The 19,576-nt window shown below is 47.2% G+C and overlaps 1 protein-coding gene across 4 annotated transcripts in view; it reads right to left on the bottom strand.

The window, feature by feature from the left end:
- Positions 1–1,337: 1,337 nt before the first annotated feature.
- Positions 1,338–19,576, bottom strand: part of RCL1 (RNA terminal phosphate cyclase like 1) — a 57,859-nt gene continuing 39,620 nt past the window's right edge. For 3 of the 4 annotated variants that reach the window (XM_077909254.1, XM_077909270.1, XM_077909280.1), the window contains 3 exons: positions 17,199–17,355; positions 11,877–11,980; positions 1,338–2,112 (listed from right to left, as the gene is read on the bottom strand). In XM_077909254.1, the coding sequence (XP_077765380.1) occupies positions 1,962–2,112; positions 11,877–11,980; positions 17,199–17,355 (412 nt within the window). In that variant the 3' untranslated portion in view covers positions 1,338–1,961. The remainder of the gene's footprint in view (positions 2,113–11,876; positions 11,981–17,198; positions 17,356–19,576) is intronic. The other variant, XM_077909263.1, reaches the window with a different exon arrangement.

The raw sequence follows: 19,576 nt of genomic DNA, 5'->3' as shown, positions 1-19,576 counted from the left end.
CTGACAGCCAGAAACAGGAATTCCAGTCCTAAGACCCACATTCTGCCAACAACCCAAGTGAGCTGGAGGCTCATTCTTTGCCAGGGCCCAGCCCAGCTGACACCCTGACATCAGCCTTGTGAGACTCTAAGCAGAGTATCCAACCAGGCCCCCCAGGACCTCCAACCTAGGGAACTGTGAGATCATAAATGGGTACTGTCCTCAGCTGCTAAATTTGTGTTCATTTCTTATGCGTAACACAAAACTGAAGTAAAGCACTCAGTAGGTGGAGTGCCATGATTCATAATGGCCTGGCTCTCTGCAATGATGGCCTTACATTTCCATATCCTCCCACACCCCCAGTCAGGAGAGCACAGACTTCCTCTGGTCCCCTTTCCCCAAAAAAGAAAAGGATACAAAGAAGATTAGGGAGGCAAACACCTTTTCTACAAGGAATACCATTTGGAACCCTTGTAGAAAGAATTAGATCAGGGCACCTGGGTGGCTCAGTTGGATAGGCATCTGCCTTTGAGTGAGGTCATGGTCTTGGGGTCCTGGGATCGAGCCCCATGTCACACTCCCTGCTCAGTGGGGAGTCTGCTTCTCTCTATCCCTCCGCCGCTCCCTCCACTGTGTTCTCTGCTATTTTGTGCCCTCTCTCTCAAACAAATAAATATTCACAAAAAAATAAAAGAAACAACTAGATCTTCTCCTTCCTGTCAACCGCAGCCCCATACACACAGCAAATATAGACTCTGCTAGTTGTCAGGGGCAACCCACCATGGGCCAAGTGTTCCTGCATGTTCTTGCTCAAGAGGCTTTTCCCTGGGCCCTTTCTTTCTCCTAATGGTGTTCACAGCAAGCGGTCCTGAGGGATGCAGTAATGCCTCCATCTGGAACCAAGAGCAGGCTTGCTGGAAGAGGTGGAATCCCCAAGCATGCAGACTCCTTGGCTGTGATGCAAACCCATTGCACACTCAGCATCTGCCTGGGCCACCCCCTCCCCACCCCACGTCACCACTGTGGGGCTTGGGGGACAGGGGAAACCTGATACAAACATGAAGCTCATGCTGCTTGCTGTGCTCCGGGTAACAAAGTGTCTCTGACCCAAGATCTGCAGGTCTTCCACTAGCATCCACGGAACAGCAATAATCTGACTGAGTAGCTGGCAAGTAGGGTCAAATTCCAGACTCTGACACTATTACATGCAGGACTTTAAACCAGGAGATCTAATGTCTTCACATTATAAATTTCAAAGGAATAAAATACCCGTTCTGAATTTTCTTAAGAATATAGTAAAATCTATATCGCAGAGCTATCATGAAGATAAAATAAGACAATGTATTGCACACTTTAGATATAGAAAATATCCCATAACTTTAATTGACCCTTGCCCTCCCCAGGCACACACGGCCCCATAGATTCATACAGTGAATCAGACAGGGAGCGGCACCCACATCCAAGATGTCAGTCCATTCAGAAGATGAGGGACAAATTAGTTCCATATCCCATTCTGGCGAGTGCATAGCTGTGCCCTCCACTTGTTATCTCATTTAATCCCCATACAGAAACCGAGGCTCAAAGTGGTCAGTCCTTACAGGAAGAACAGCAAGAGACTCCATAGGTCTGGAAAACAGCCAACAACAGAAGCTCAGGGATGAAGACCGGGGAGGCACTGCTGAAATGCAGGTGTGAGGTTGTTCTGAAGGCACACTCTTCATCCAAGTGAGCCAAGGGAGGGAGTGCTCGTCATGGGCTTCCTGAGGAAAGTCAGCGCCACCGCAGAAAAGGCTAGAAACCACATGATACAGAGATGTCTTTTTTTAAATATTCTGATTTTTTTTTTTTTTTAAACAGAGAATTAACAAATCCTTAATATAAGAGCATATCCTGTCCTGGATGAATCTGGGCTTGATCTCTTTGGGTGTCCATGGCAACTTCTGCTTTGTTTGTAGGCGCTGGGACCTTATCAGGTAAGAGTATCACTTGAGAGTCTTGCTAAGGTTGGAGAAACCGACACCAACACAGGTCATCAGCACTTTATCCCCACCCTTGAGTTCTTCGCCACATGGCTTGGTTTCAATTTTAAACATAATCTGGAAAAAGCTCTTCAAATGTCGCAAAAACTCTATCCTAAAAAGGAAAACAACAACAAGGAAGGAATGAAAAAGGAATTCTCTTTTCAAAAAAAGTTCTCCTTCCCCCACCTAGAACCCAAGCCTTCACTTCCACAGATCAAGAATATCTGAAATTAAGAACTTCTCATTAAGGCTCATTAAATAGTATTTATTCACAGCTTGCCAGTTTCCAAAGGTGATTTAGAGCTTACAGAGATTCACACAATACAAGATAAATTAATTTTTAAAAGGTCCGAGGTTAGTACATGACACATAAGTCATTAGGCCCCGAGCAGTTCAAGTGGACATAAATCCAGCATTAGTCTTTGAGCAGCTCACGTAGAGAGAGAAACACGTACTCCTGTGACTCACAGCATCATGATGTAAGACCAAGCAGATGCCAAAAGCAGATTTCTTCGCTTCTCAACCTCAATAAAATCTTTCTATTCATTCAACACACGTTTACTGAGTGTGTCCTAGCTTGTACCAAGCACTGTTCTTGGTGCTGAGGATGTTGCAATCAACAAAAAAAATCCCTTGTGTCTCAGGAAGTTTTCAATCTAGTGGGGTAGACAAGTTCAATACTCTTTAAAGGTACTATGGAAATTTAAATCTAGTAAACAAGGCAGGGGCATGTGAAGAAATGTGGGTCTAACAGTATTTGTGTGTGTGTGGCAGGCATATTAGACAAGGTGGGCAGGGAGGGGCTCAGGGTAACCGTGACAAGGAGTTTCACAGGGCTGCTCCTCGTCATCTCCTTTAAGACAGAATGATGGGGTAGCCCGGGTGGCTCAGCGGTTTAGCGCCACCTTCAGCCCAGGGCCTGATCCTGGAGACTCAGGATTGAGTCCCATGTCGGGCTCCCTGCATGGAGCCTGCTTCTCCCTCTGCCTGTGCCTCAACCTCTCTCTCTCTCTCTCTCTCTGTGTCTCTCATGAATAAATAAAATCTTAAAAAAAAAAAAAAGAATGATAGACATCATCCCATCCCAACATCATTGTGGGAACAGCAATTCTATGGAAGGACCATGGCACAGGTAAGCAGGCTTCTATAGGTTGGGCCTAGCTGATTCAGTGTCTCCTCAGCTGGCCCACCATAAGACTCCCCTAGAGAATTCATTAAACACACAAGTTCCTGAAAGGTTCTACTCAACTAACAACTGGTAGGGAGCAAGGGTCCACATAGTAGAGCTTGAAAGCATAGGCCAACACAAAGACGGCCCCTCCCCATCCCTTAACCAGGCCGTCTCCCCAGTGTCTTCCCCAGAAATCGACTGTAACAAGTATCCCTGGTGATTCTTCATCAGGCAAGTTTGGGAACACTGGTTTAGTTAAAAACAAATGGGCTGGCTCTCTATGACGAAGGAACCAGCAACCCAGCAATCCAGCAATCCTGCTGCCTCCCAACTGAAACATCCAAACTCCCAACCCTAGCCAGATGGTTCTAGCCCTGCCTACACATGGAATCACCTGAGGAGCTTTCAAAATACTGCCTCTGGACATAAAGACCAATGGGAAAGAGCTGAGAACCAAGAAATAAACCCACATTTATGGTGAACTGATTTTCAAAAAGGGTGCCAAGATAATTCAATGGGGAAAGAACAATGTTTTCAACAAATGCTGCTGAAACAATTACACAGGCAAAACGATGAAGCTGGGCCCTTTCCTCACATCATACACAAACATTAACTCAAAATGGACTAAGGCCCTCAATTTAACAGCTAAAACATGAAACTCACAGAAGGAAACACAGGAGAAAATCCTCACGATCTTAGGCTAGACACTGGTTTCTTAAATACAACACCTAAAGCACAGTGATAAAAGAAAAAACAGGTAAATCGGACTTCACCAAAATTAAAACCTTTTGTGCATCAACAAACACTATCAAGGAAATAAAGAAAGGATGGGGATCCACAAAGGGATCCACAACTCCCAGGATGAAAAAAAAATATTTGCAAGTCATGTATCTGGTAAGAGTCTGGCATTAAGAATATATAAAGAACTCTAAACTCAATATTAAAAAAGCCAAATAATCCAACTAAAGACAGGCAAAGGATCTGAAAAGATGCTCAACATCTTTAGTCATTAGGAAAGTGACAACCAAAACCACTAAGAGATCCCACTTCACACCCCTCAGAACGGCTACAATCAAAAAGAGAGACCTCACATGTCTGGGTGAAGATGGGAAGCAATCAGACCCCTCAACACTGCGGTTGGAATGTTAATACAGTGTGGCCTGTGGAAAACAGTCTGGCAGTTAACTATTAAATCAAGATATACCACATGATCCAATCATCCCCCTCTTAGGTAGAGGTAGACACACAAGAGAAATGAAACCTACACCTACACAAAAGCTTGACACAAACATCCGTGATAACATTATTCATAACAGCTAGAAAAGCAGAAACAATCCACATGCCCGTCAAGCAAAGAATGGATAACCAAAATGCGGAGTGTCCGTACAATGGAGTATTATTCAGCCTCGAAAAGAAGTACTGACATACGCTATAGCAGGATGAACTTTGAAGACATCATGCTGAGTAAAAGAAGCCAGTCACAAAAAAACACATGTTGTAGGAGTCTATTTATATAGAATGTGCAAAAGAGGGGGATCGTAGGGGCAGAAAGCAGATCAGTGGTTGCCCAGGGCCATGGTGGGGGGTGGGTGGGAAGGAGAGGAAACCACTATGAATGCGCAAAGGGTTTTTCTTCCTATGGTGGTGAACATGTTCTCAAATTATAGTTGTTCTAAAACTGTGGTTATAATTACACAACTTGGTGAATATACTAAAAACCACCAAAATGTACACTTTTTTTTTTCAGATTTATTTATTTGAGAGAGTGCGCACATGTGTGTGTAGGAGGGGCAGGGGCAGAGGGCCCCACCTGAGTGGGGGCCCTCATGGGGCTCAATCCCACAACCCTGAGATCATGACCTGAGCCAAAACAGAAACCGTTGAATGCTTAACTCAGCCACCCACACACCCCTGAACTGTGTACTTTAAATGGGTAAAGTGGGTGGTATGTGAATTCTATCTCAATCCAGCTTTTTAAAATGAATAAATATATGTAATGTTTGGGAAATTCAGAAGTACTGAACCTGGCTTCCGCCCTCACGCAGCATGTACCCAAATGAGCAGGAAGCCCGCTGCGGTGAACTTCCTGCCCCTTCTGTCCCTCTGTCCTTCCATCTCCAGAGGAGAGCAAAGGGGATGGAACAAGCTGGCACCCCATCTGGCTGGTGACCAGCACACCAGGGGCTAAGAGAAGAAACAGCAGGTACCCTGGACGGTAGTTCTGGTGCGTAGGGCAGGCTCATAGAAATGTCTCTCACTTTCCCCGCTCCCTCTCCATCTCCATCTGCGATGTCACATCCCCTGGGCACCTCCTATGGAACAGCCTCTGGTTCCCCAGCGTTCCTGGTTCTACTCACAGTGTCTGTAATTACTTACAGTGTCTGTAATTACTTGCTTCTGTCCCCCCCACACACACTCACAGTTAGAGCCCCTCCAGGGTAAAGACCGTGTCTACCGCGAAGTCCACTTCCCCTGCGGGTGCTCTTCCAGCAGCTGGGGAACAGTGCTGAGGTCTCGGGACCTTGACAAGGGACGTCCCCATCCTCAGCAGTGAAGTAAGCCAGATCCTCCCCTGCCTGCCTTGCCAACTGAAATCTGCAGTGTCTCACTCTCTGCCCCGCCTTACCACGTCCCCCACCCTGTCCCAGGGGAGAAAACAAACACATCAAACCCACAATTTACATCTGCGGGCCAAGCTTCCAGCTGGCAGCAAACCACCATCGCTCCCCTGGTTGTGCTCCGAGGAGAAACAGCTGTTCTGTGGGCCTGGGCTCCAGCAGGGGCATACTTGCCTCCCCACCTCCCCAGCCTCCTCACCTCTGCAGCCTCCCCAGCCTCTCACACCTCCCAACCTTCCCACCTCCCCGGCTCTGCAGCCTCCCCAGCCTCCCCAACCTCCTCAGCCTGCCATGCTGTGTCAATCGGTGGACTGTGCTGGAAACCCCACACGCCCTCTGCAGCTGGCAGAACCCCCAGGGGCCTTTGTGTGCCCCCAGCTCCCCGACGAGGATGGAGAAACACAGGCTGAGTGTACAGCCCATGTATTTGCAGCCTCAGGTGTTTGTAGCCTTTGGAAAGGCGAGGAAAAGCAAAGTTGGTTTCACGTCTCACAAGCCGTTCAGCCAGCCCCTCTGCCTGTCTGAGGAAGTCTGTGTGGGGGACTGACAGGAGGTTTCCATGCACCCACCCCCTCCCACTCTCCCGAAACAGAGAAAGAACCTTGGACCAACATACCCTTCCTGAAGGAATTCAGCACCTCACTTGGGCGCTGAGGCCAGCCCTCCCCTGGGCTGCGGCCCCACCTACGACCTTACCTTCCAGTTCACATCCCCCGCCTTCCCCACCGCCGCCCTGTGCTGGGACTACACTGCCCCCCTGCCCCTAACCACGCCCCCAGCATCACACTGCCCCCTGCCCCTTCCCACCCCTCAGCCCACACTGCCCCTGCCCCTTCCCACCCCCAGCCCACACTGTCCCCAGCTCCTTTCCACCCTCAGCCCACACTGCCCCCTGCCCCTTTCCACCCTCAGCCCACACTGCCCCCCTGCCCCTTTCCACCCCCCCAGCCCACTGTCCTCTGCCCCTTCCCATGCCCCCAGCACCACACTGCTCCCTGCCCCCACTGCCCTCTGCCCCTCCCTACCCCCCCCAGCCCACACTGACCCCTGCCTCTCCCTCCCCCCCCAGCACCTCACTGCATTGTGGCCCCTGCTCCTTGGACACAAGCACAGAGCCACACAGAAAGCAGACCTGTGGCACGCTGACAGTGACTCTGGCCCTCGGTGGAGCATAGGGATGACCTGAACAGTGCAGATCATTTTATTTTAGGCACGTGGAACTCTTTCTATTCAGCTCCTGTGTGAAGGGTTCGAACTCCTGGCTTTAAACAACTGTATCTTTAGCTTTTTTGTTGTTGTTCAGGAAAAAACTATTTGTTTTCCAAAAAACAAAACCGAAAACCTACTTTTAGCCTTTAGTCCCTCTGACGAGCAGCTTTCAGAGAATTCCAGAGCACAGAGATCATTTTTCTTATGTATTTTCAAAGAGTGGGTTGTTCCCACCAACACTGTTGGTCAACAGGGGAAGGCCACTGGGCTTGCCCATTGAACCTGACTGCCCGGGACTTTTCAGGGGGCCCGGCCCACCCCTTAACCACTGCCCTCTCACCAGGTCATCCTTCTAAAGCCCGACACAGACAGGATGACAGCATCCTGAGACAGGGAGCCCTCTCTCAGCAGCTCCAAGGACACAAAACCCAACAGGGGGTCCCACCTCCTGCTCCACCAAAGTCACTTCGGTACTAGGGTTACCTGCCTCTGAGGCCTAGGGCCTTGCTCTGGAAGTGGAGGGGAAGGTTCAGGGGGTGGGAAGACAATCTGCTCAATGAGGCCTCATAGTCATGACACGCCAGCTTTTAAAAAAATACATCAGTGGTGCTTTTCCTGCCAGACAGTGGCTTTCCCAAAGCCCACTGACCTCTGTTCCAAGAATGAATGCTCACAGTGAGTTCGCCAAACTCAGCCTGGGACCTACATCTCCCCTAGCCTAACTCTCTGCTTCCTGCTGCCTTTATAACCGTATTTAACTACTTCACCATTTTCATCTAAAAAGTTAGGCTATCACTTGCTTTTCCCATATGCCAAACACATCCTGGGGTAAAAAGCGTAATAAGAGTGACAGGGCTTCGCAGGACTTCAAGCACTCCGCAGATGGAAGGCAGAGGGGGCTGCAGAAGCTTGCAGGCTGCAGCTAAGCAAGGGAGCCTGAGCAGCCTGGTGTTCTCCCCTTCGGTGCTGCAGACTGGGGGAACCAACAGTCCCCCCCACCCCGGGCGCTCTCAGCAAGGACACTGGGCTCTTGCTCCCCAGCACTTCATAAGCACTGGAAAAAGGTCATTTATTAAAGTGAGAGAAAAAACAAAGTGGCATGGTTTATTTTAGACTTCTAACTAAAGATAGACAGAGATCATTTTACAGCAGAATTTGAAACGAGGACTCTCTGAAAAGATGCAGCATGGCACTCGGCCTGAGGCAGGGAGGTGTCTGGAGTCCAGCAACATGGACGGAATCCCAGGTCTTACACAAGAGCACTATGCGTCAGGGAAGCAAGGACTCTGGACGAGACTCTTGGTCAGAACCCACTGGCTGACCTGTGTGCCCCAGGGCACATGATTCGACCTCTCCATGCCTCAACCCCCTCACCTGTAAAATGGAGCATGAAGAATAAATACCTACCTGCCTCTATCGCCCTCATAGGGTTATCATGAAAACTAAGTGAGTTCGTCTTTTTAAAGCACCTAAAACAACACCTGGACAACAGTAAACCCTGTTAAGTGTTCATTAAATAAACTGACCCTACAGAATTCTGGGGAATAGTAAATAAGATATGTGTGGTTTATTTAGTAACATGACTGCAGGAAGTTGGTCATAATGAATACAGATTTAGAAATAGCCAAGTGGACAATTTACATTGACTTCAGGCCCGAGAACACCCAAACCAAGTTAACTAAGCCTCCTGGTGTCCAAAGTGACCTCACCAGGAAACTCAGCCTCCCAGGCTGAGGGGACGCCTAGGCAGGAACCCCAGCATTTGGCATCAGCGGAGCTCTGTGAGGCGCACTGCACACCAGGAGGGCGGAGTACCCAATTCCGATCAAGCCTCACTCCATCTCTAAAAACCCACGACTTCAGGACCATTCACCATCTCTAGTGACGAGACAGACGCTCAGAGGTGCTCCATGCCTAGTCCATAGTCTCCCGAGCTCCAGGACAGAGCCAGAACTGAAATCTAGGTAGGCAGGACCCTAAGGCCTGTGCACCCACAGAATGCACCATGCTCTGGTGACTGCAGCCTCTAATCATGAACAATTTCCAAAAGTGCTAATTAAGATGCTCATTAGGGGCACCTGGGTGGCTCAGTCAGTTAAGCATCTGCCTTCAGCTCAGGTCATGATCCCAGGGTCCTGGAATGGAATCCTGTATCGGGCCCCCTGCTCAGCAAGGAGTCTGCTTCTCCCTCTGCCTGCCGCGCTGCCTACTTATGCACTCTCTCTCTCTGTCAAATAAATAAATAAAATCTTAAAAAAAATAAGACGCTCATTAAGATTTATTTTTCTTGCTGTTCACCATGCTTTTAAATGAAGTATAAATCCTCCCCTAACCTCTGAAGTTAAGCTTTTTGAGGGGAAGGCAAAACCACTGTCACCAACTAACCATCTAAAATTCAATAAATGCAACAGAAATAGATTCCACACATACTAGCATGCCATCCAATACTATTTTATTCTACTGAAAAAAATCTCTCCGGCCTTCCTGAAGAATTTCACACATACAGACATAGGTTTTCAAGAAATACAGAAAACCACCAGCAGCAATCTCCTGAAGACAGAGGAAGAGGAAAAGAAGAGAAGAACACAGAGATCCTTATTTTCCAGAAAGGATTTGAAAGCAACACTGCAAGAAAAAACATCTTCCTTAATCCCAGTGCTCTGTAAACAGACATTTAAAAAGCTATTTATAAAAATCAAAATGTGTGAAGTGTCGGAATAAATTTCTTTAAACCAAAGAGGGTCTTGCTTCTGGTTGTCGTTGGAAACCTGGTGGTGCAGAGAACAGGTTTTTTATGACTTTAACTGCTCATAAAAATAAGTGTGATGGTTTGATCTCAAAAGCTCTTAAATCCAAGGACAAATGGTTCCCCCAAGTATGATCGTCCTGATTATGGATTCTGTTCCTTTCCCCCATTCACTGTATGCAAATACAATATTAACTCGTTTATCGGGCCCCTTCATCACTCTGGGCTACTGGAACCTTCCATGGTGATAACAGCAAAAAGGGTGCCAAACAGATACAGCTTCCAAAGATAAGCTCCAAACTCCCACCCCTGTGCCAAGCTGCCCATTCCCCCACCATGGCAGCCTCCTTTTACGTGAAGCCCTGGGACGCAGGTAATCCAGAGGACAAATGTCCTATAAGGCCTAGCCGCAAGTCTCAAAACACGTAATTTTGCAATTTGTCTCCTCCTCTAAAGCTCTATTCAGAACAGACCACTTGTTTTCCCAGGAGACGCTGTAATTTTAGGCAAGGTCTCTGGAGGACAGGATAGGACACTGCAATCAATGTCTGGTGAGGAGTGAGTTGAGGAGGACACAGGAACTTTTAAAAATGTCCAGTCACATCTTGACCATCTCCACACGGACTGCGGACTTGAAAAGATTATAATATAAAGGCCCCAGAGCCAAATGAAGAAAAAAAAAATCTCCAAAAGCAAAAAAAGAAAGAAAGAAAGAAAGAAAGAAGAAAGAAAGAAAGAAAGAAAGAGAAAAAGAAAAAGAAAGAAAGAAAGAAAGAAAGAAAGAAAGAAAGAAAGAAAGAAAGAAAGAAAGACAAAACAAACTGTCAAGGAAAAATAAAAATATACATTCCATTTTTCACATACTGTTCTGCCAAACCCCATGCCCGACGACCACACACATTTCTAGACACAGCCTCATGCTGTGTGAGCGGCCAGGCCCTTGGCTGCCCCAGAGTAGAGGCCAGCGAAGCCGCAGCAGTGAGAGCCGCTAACCAGCGGAAAGGAGCTGCTTCCAGCAAACTCCCCGTGGGAAGTACATCTCTGCACTCAGGGTGCTGTCCCCTCAGCCCTGACTCCCTCTCTAATTGCTGCCTGGAGCCATGCGGATTCCTGGTGTTTTGTGTGTCATGGACTCAATTTCAGGTTTCCTGTGCTGCAAAATACTTTACACACGTTATAGGGAGACAGCGTGGTCCTCAGCACACTCCTGCTAATCAGTCATCTCCCTCTGTTAACACAATGGACTCCAATCAACTTGTTCCAAAACAATATCAACTTGTTCCAAAACAATCTCCCCCCCAAAAAAGCCTCCTTAAGAATGTCTTTCAAGCTCCTGAGCCGTGGCGGGAGGCGTGGCAGCCCGTGGCAGCGCTGGCCTCTTCCCCACGTGATGGCACCACCATTCTTCAGTTATCACAGTACTGTACCTTTCAGATATACAGCATCGGTACCATGATAACCGAAAAAGGACAGTTCAGTCTCGAGTCTACCTGAGCATCTCTGCCCAGCACGGCCGCCCAGAGAATCAGGCAGTGACCTAAGTAGACATGCCTGCACACAATGTCAGCGCTCACAGGCTGTTCCTGTCAGTGGGACAGGCTGCCTCTATTCTGCTGTTGATGACGGAAGCCCCCGTAAGCAGTCAACTTCGGGTGATACCCGGGGCCTCAAACTCACCATCGTAGTTCCCCACTAGTCCAGCAGCATGACTATAAACTCTGCCTCTTCCTTCATCTTTCCGGCCAGCTCATACCCTACCTTCTTGGATAAAAAGACGGTCAGTCCTCTTTATCACAGTGAAGGAAAAGGGGGATTTAAAAAACTAATAACAAAATCCAAGCTGCAACAGAACCAGCAGTTTGCCTGGAAACAAAATCGAAGGCATGGACAAAAGCCCAGTATTTATCATGTGGTTCTGATGACATGGGAATGACACAGGTATGATGAAGCTACAAGAAGGAACGGAAAGCAAAATCCTTGTTCAACAGCAGGCTTAGGGTGACAACCTCTGCCTCCTTAACCATTGGTACCAGCAGGTGTTCACAATGACAAGCTGTGTGAGCCACGGGGTCATTTTGTGCAACTGGAGGATTAACCTGGACCAATAGCAAGGCCGAAGGGAAACAACTCACGTGTAGGGAGAGAGAGGTCCCAGCAGGACTTTGGAAACATCCTGCTGTCCAAGGGTCATGAGCAACAAAGCCAGGCTTTGGTTGGTTGAGTCCACACATCCACCCTGTAAACACAAATGCTTTAAAGATTAATCATTGTACCAACCAGAAAATGGAAAACCAACAGACCAGAGGGAAGGAACAACCTCAGATACCCAGAAAATCAGAACCGCGGAAGAGCAGACCACAAAGTTCAAGCAGTAATAAAACAGGAGGCAGCTCTTTTCAGAGTAATCCTCATACCAACTAATTTTAGGGAGTGAAAGTAAGAGTTAATAAAAACGACTATAATTGCAGAGACTATGTGAATGAACAGACACCCATGCTTACTGAATTGCATCTGGTGAAGGATGAAACCTTGCCTTTGTAATTAAAGCAGCAGCAGGACATACAAGCAAAAACGCATCATCGGTTCTAGGCAACGTAAGGTTAATTACCTAGGGCTCTCACACTGTGACCTGTCACGGAGCACCATGGCTAATGACGTGGACAGACCATCAGCTTCCATGGGTCTCACCTACACACACGTTCTGTTATACTCAGGAACTGTTGGCCATGTTCCAGAAGCTTCCTGTCTCTCTGTGTGTCCTTAACACTGGAGAACTACTTCTCACGGCTTATAGATTATTTCCCCCATCTTTCCTTCCTTTTCCTCTATATCAGAACACAACTGCTTTGGTTGCCTTTCTTCTTTCATTCTTGAATTTCTCCACCATTTCTGCCATTTTGCTTCTGCAGGTATGTGTGTCACGGCTGTTGATATTTGTGCCCTTAAAAGTGTCTTTATTTCTCATCATCCTACCTGTGAGAACTTGATTTAAAACAATTCAAACTTATATGGTACACAGTGAAAGCAGGGTGACCCTGGATCTCCATGTATTTTTTAAGCCTCACAGTAAGACACTCAGTTTCTAAGCATGGCACATGCCTGGCCAAGGCAAAGCTCTCAGACTGGGAAGGGAACAGGGAGCCACCCACTGTTGCATCTGTGGGTACGCACCGTCCTTTTTCTGAGTGCATGTGGGGTAGGGACTAAGTGAGTTCTCAGGCACAGATATCCATTCTCTGCTGTCAGACTTCACCTGTGACCATGGAGTCAGAAAATAAGGGACTTTATGCTACAGCTAGGCCTTACAAAAACCCACTGCTCTTCCCAAACTACCAGAGATATTACAGGACAATATTTATCTCATTTAGCAAAGTCTAAGACAAGAAGTGTTAGCTTATATATTTCCATCTGAAAAGGAAAACGTGACCCATGGAGAACAGGAGGCCCAACGAAACTCTGTCTTACAGAACTTACTCCCTTTCACAACTGTCTAAAATTCATTTTTTTAAAGATTTTATTTATTTATTCATGAGAGACACAGAGAGAGGTAGAGACACAGGCAGAGGGAGAAGCAGGCTCCATGCAGGAAGCCCGATGCGGGACTCAATCCCCGGTCTCCAGGATCAGGCCCTGGGCTGAAGGCAGTGCTAAACCGCTGAGCCACCCAAGCTGCCCCAACTATCTAAAATTCAACTGTTCTCCTCCATCTCTCCTTCTTACCACAGTGCTGCTTTTCTACCATTCTCCCTGATTTCTAAGATGTGCTGGACCAATATATTAGTGCAATCAATATGCTAGAGTCTGTGCACAGGACACCACAGAGGGCAAAGTGGAGCCACCCCCAAGGGACAAGGTCCAGACCCTGTACTAAGTGGCTTCGATCTAACTGCGGAGATGAGACAGGAGCAGGAACAGAGACAATACAAGGGGAGTCAGCGCTACACAGTAGCTGGGGGCTGGGGGCACTGGGGCTGCCAAGGCGGGCAGGAGGGAGGTCACTGAGCTGGCACCCAAGAGAGGCTTTGGGGACAGGGATCTGAGGTGGCCCCAGAAGGAAGAGCAGGAGGACGGGGCTGGAAGGATGGAGCCAGGGCCAGCAAGGAACAGCCAAAAGGCCAAAGAAAAGTGGCTGCACACTTTCTATGGAGGAGACGAACGAGACAGCTACCGGGCAGAGAGAAATACAGACTGAGGTAGGGTTCTTCTAACTGGGTTTTGACTTTATCCTGGGAAAGTGAAAAGCTGGAGGTCTCTGAACACAGGAGTGAAACAATGAGATCAGTGTCCCTGGGAGAGACGTGAACTGAAGAAGATGCTGGAGAGGTGGGTGGTAGGAAGGAGGGCAACAGGTGAGAAAGGCAGTTCAGAGGCAGCTACAGAACCAAGGGGGACAGGCAACTGAAGAGACATACATGGAGCAAGGATCAGACCAGAGGATTAAAACTGGTTTAAAAAAAAAAAAAAGGCCACACCCTCAAAGGGATGGATTTTTATTACTCATTTAAACCACGTCACATCACACACCTATAAAAAATTATTCATAGGGCACCTGGGTGGCTCAGTCGGTTAAGTGTCTGCCTTTGGCTCAGGTCATGATCTCAGAGTCCTGGGATCAAGCCCCATATCAGGCCCTCTGCTCAGCGAGGAGCCTGCTTCTCCCTCTCCCTGCCGCTCCCCCTGCTTGTGCTCTCTCTCTGTCAAATAAATAAAATCTTAAAAAAAAAAAAAAAAAGTTATTCATAGGGAAGCTGGGGTGGCTCAGTTGGTTAAGTGTCCAACTCTTGATTTGGGCTCAGGTCATGATCTTGGGGTCATGAGATCAAGTTCCATATGAGAATCCGTGCTCAGGGAGGAGTCTGCTTCTTCCTCTCCCTCCCCCACTCCCCTGCTTGCACATGTGCTTACTCTCTAATAAATAAATAAAAATCTTTCAAAAAATTATTCATGAATGCATAAAGCATTTTCATCCTTTTAAAAATTAAAGATCATAGACATACAAAGGATGTTTTCTTGGTGATTAAAAACAAAGACAAAAAACATGGTCCAGGCACAAGAAAATGGTATAAAATAGAACCTAACTGGAGTTTAAAGAAACAATGAAATAACCTAATCCAGACTGCATGTTTTCTCTCTTATGGACTGATGGGCTGGCTGTGCTTTCACCCAGAGGCCTATAACATCTGCTATGTACGTGGATATAAAATGCACACTCCAGCTGTGCGTGTGGCTCCCACTGGCCAGCTCTGTAACGTGATGCTTCCAGGGACCCAGGTCCACTGGGAATAGATAGAAGCATCCACCATGGTCAGGGAGAGGGTCTGCCAGCCACCACAGGACCAAGGAAGGGACCTCTGCACACGTCAACAGGGGCTAAGGACTGCCCATAAAACATGCGATTTTCCCTAACACACACCTAGATGGCAAACCCAGTACTAAGTCACAAGCAGAACAAGCTCTTCATCATTTACCCCAGCTTCCGGTTACTACCTGTCTTTCAAAATTAAAGGAAAAAAGGCCACTAAATTTAGCACCAAACTTTGGGCTGACTTAGCCTCAAAAACTCTGAGGCCAGATCCTGACTGCCCTCCACCAGGAGGATGTCATGTGACAGGGTGGTTCCTTCCTCCACTACTTTCCAGCTGAATGGTGAGCACAGGAGATGAAAGCACTCCCCTGAAAACAGTTATACCTTCTCTGTCTTCATTTTAATTAGATGGACATTAAATAAAGCCATCTAGGACCTGGAAATCTTAATGAACTCTGCAACAGTTCATTCTTACTTGTTCCACCTGGTGACCAATAACATGTTTCCCAGAATGCTGACTTGGATTGGGAGAGTAGATTGTGTCTATCAGCTGTTTCCCTTGATGAGGCCTATACAAGGATCAATACCCGTGACCCAGCCGTCACCCTACCACAATGATTAATCAATGACAGTGATAAAAGGAAGAAGTGAAGAAAAAAGAAAAATCACCACTGTACCCGCCTTCCTGGTTTTATTTCGCTGGGCTCACCTGTGATTTCTATTGCTTTAAACAGGGCAAAACTTCCCTGGGAGACTCCCAGAAAGACCCAGAGAGAGGTCTAGTAACCGAGAATAAATACACAAATGCAGAGATGTAGGGTTCTTGAGCTAGAGAAAGGACAGTTTACAAACATGGTACACCATCCAGTAGCAAACTATCAGAGCACAGTTCTCACCAGTACTCAGTTCCAGAACATGAGGCCTCGCCTACACAGCAGAGAAGCATCCCTCAAAGCCTGAGTGGATTCCGCATGTCAAGGGGAAAGTTGCAGCTTCCAGACGTGGAACCAGGGCAAAAGATAGTGCAGAGTAACAGAAATCCTGGAGCTACATTTGTGACTCTCCTCTAATCAAGCCTATGAAATCTTAAAGAATATTTTCAGGCAGCTTCATCTTATTTTTTCCTGCCATCATTCTTCCTTCCCTTCCAATTTCTTCCTTGCTTCTTTTAGGTCATCTCAACTATCTTTAAAAAATAATAATAAATCTTTTATTTTTTTAAGATTTCATTTATTTGACAGAGCAAGAGAGGGTATGGATAAGTAGGGGGATGGGCAGAGTGAGAGGGAAAGGCAGACTCCCCGCTGAGCAGGGATTCCTCTCCCACCCAACGTGGGGGCTCAATCCCAGGACCTGGGATCATGACCTGAGCCGAAGGCAGATGCTTAACCATCTGAGCCACCCAGGCGCCCTCACCTCAACCATCTTCAGGAAACAGTGAGTGTGTGTGCGCACATGGGCATGTTGTTCATATGGCTTGACAGAGAAAAGACTCTGGGCAACGAGGAGGACAGGCTGGTCCAGACAGGTCTGAGCTGTGTCCCACAGCAGAGCTGCAGTTGCAGAATGGCAACTGGTGAAGTCCTGTCTTTCGCCGTGTTCTGATCTTTCCAAGCACCTACCGTGCTCAGACATAGGACTGCCTTCTCTAGACATTGTTCTGTGCTCCAGGGCACGCTACAAAATCTAGCCTGTGGATATTATTTTCTATCTGATTTGTCACACACAAATCCAGACTTTCAGCTTCTCTTGAAAAATCTGAAAACAGTGAGCCCCCACTGCCCTACGGCAGGGAGGCAGGGAATTAAGAGACAGTGCCTGCATTGGTCAGGGCATGTGTGCTCTTCAACTGCCAATCACCACCAAACATGCTTCAATTTTTTTTTTTTTAAAACCACCAGTTCCTTCCTCTCCCCATTAAACTTACCTGCCCTGTATCCCAAACCAGTGGAGCTGGATCTCTACTGATGGACTATCTTACCTAATCCATTAAATTAGTTAGTGCTAAACTGCTGAATGGGTAGGAACAAGTTAACTCCTTGGCTTAAGCCCTTGGAAGGGAAGAAAGTTGCTAAGGGAGAAAATGAGAAACAGCAGAAACTGCTTCCTGATGGCTTCGCTCCCACACCTGCAGAGACTGAGGACATACCCTATAGATTTCTTCGAGCAGCAGCTTGGCACAGTTCCTGCCGAGGTCCTCCGGAAGCACTGCTGCTCCCTGGCCCTGAGGGTTGGAGGCCAGTTCAGCACTGAGGAAAGTGCCATTGGTGGTCTCAGCAACCAGTGACAACCCAAAGCCTGGAGACCTGGGAAGTCAAAGGCACAAACATGAGTAGGGTTAATGGGGAGTTGGGGTGGGGGGCTCACATTCACCCACAAAAGGAAAAGAGAAGACAAACATCTTTTTGATGGCATTCTATCTGGCCACACCAAGCCCTACTAGAGTTCCTACTAGCTTATATTGGAAATACAAATGACCTAGTGAGAGCATACAGGGCAGGACTGGAAGATTGCACAAGTTGGCACAGCTTTTCCTGTTGGCCCTGCCTTCCTTTCCCGCACACCTCTACCCTGTGAAAGATCCTACTGTGAAAGTCTATAATGATCAATTGACATATAAAGTAACATTAACAAGGAATACCAGATACTAAGCACCTACTTATCACCAGTTTCTGAGCTAGGGGCTTTGATACCACAACTCTGAGTAAATATTACCACCCCCATATTACAAATGAGAAATTAAGGGACACCTGAGTGTCCCAGCAGCTGGGCATCTACCTTTGGCTCAGGGCGGAATCCCAGTCCCGGCGGGATCGAGTCCCGTATCGGGTTCCCTGTAAGAAGCTTGCTTCTCTCTCTGCCTATGTCTGTGCCTCTCTCTGTGTATCTCTCATAAATAAAATCTTTAAAAACAAACAAACAAAAACAAAAAACAAATGAGAAATTAAGCAACCAGCACCAAGTCCACATAGCTAGAAAGTGACCGTGATGCATTTCAAACACAGGTCTTCCAGACTCCAAAGCCCACAAAAGTTCTCCACCACGGTACTCAGCCCTCAACCAATCCAGAAGGTATGCGTAGCCTGGAAACCACTGATGACAGCTCTTCTTCCAAAATACCAAGCCGGTTTCCCGTCACGAAAAGTCCCAAGCAAGCCAGAAAGGGCCTACAGACCTTCGTTTGAAGGAACATCTCTCGCTCAGATCTCATTTAATATAACCAATGAGCTGGCACTGTGTTTCTTCCGTTGTGTTCCTACCACCAACAGCCAGAAGCTAGCACCCTTCTTGTCCAGAATCATAGTGGACTCATTCACTCATGCATCCAGCAAACATTTGGGGGAAAGCTTCCACAGCCAGGACCTGGAGCACCATGTGCAAACACAAGAGTTCTTGTTCTCACAGAGCTTAGTGACAATCCGTTTGGCACAAAACAAAATCAGTCCACAGACAATAAATATACTACCTCACCATAAAATTTCCAAGTTTGGCATCCCGTGGACATCTACTTTGTCCAGTGCCTTTTAAAAAAATATGTACTTCCCAGCAGTATACTCCGCATGTAATCACTATATATATGCCCCCTTTAACACAATTCAACATTCATGTTCCTAAAGCACTTTCTATATGTCCAACACAAAACTAGCCAAAGTGCCTGTTGCAGAAAAACTATAATGTTACAAAACGTATATATGAGCTACCTTGGTCACTCCTCAATTTCTTTAGAAAAAAAAAAAAAAAAAGCTGTCTATGCAGCCAAGGGTTAATAAACCTACCAAGGGAAGGGCGTGAGTGAGAACAGAGGTTCTGGGGTGCTCTGAACAGAGGGTGCATGCTTTACCACCTCACGCCATGCCACCCAGCCATCACACCATGGGACAATCTCAAGTAGCCTTTGAGTCCCTGGACCAGGAGGAAGGAGAGCATCCAGCTCAGCAGTCCAGGTTGTGGCACGCGTACGAGAAAAGTAGAAAACAGGGAGACCGAACTAGAAGATAAGCTACCATCACTGCTTTAACCCGCTCACCTAGAGTTCCCGAGAACTTCCGAAATTTTTCCATCCACGTGAAGTTTTTGAGGTGTGTGTAGTTATTACAATAAACTTTGTATTTAATAAAGATTGTCCCACTTTGTTTTTTCTAAAACAAAAAAACAGAACAGAGAACACAGGAAGCCCTAGTGCATTCCTCCAATTTTCCTGCTCCGATCTGGGGTGTGTGTTATCAGGCCTGTTTCAAGTTCTGAAAATGCAGCTGGTCACCAGGTGACCTCACTGAAGATCTGCCTTAGTACAGTACACAAGTGACAGCTTCCAAAACTTCCCAATTGGTAAAGGATTAGATTTGTTTAAAAGTCCTGACTGTGAATCAAAATGCGACAATGGGCAAATGTGCATACTGGTCAAAGAGCTGACACAGGGGGATCCCTGGGTGGCGCAGCGGTTTGGCGCCTGCCTTTGGCCAAGGGCGCGATCCTGGAGACCCGGGATCGAGTCCCACGTCAGGCTCCCGGTGCATGGAGCCTGCT

The sequence above is a fragment of the Canis aureus genome, chromosome 1 (assembly GCF_053574225.1).
Source record: "Canis aureus isolate CA01 chromosome 1, VMU_Caureus_v.1.0, whole genome shotgun sequence".
Lineage (NCBI taxonomy): Eukaryota > Metazoa > Chordata > Mammalia > Carnivora > Canidae > Canis > Canis aureus.
The sequence above is the reverse complement of the archived record's forward strand: the minus strand, read 5'-3'. Positions and strand labels throughout refer to the sequence as shown.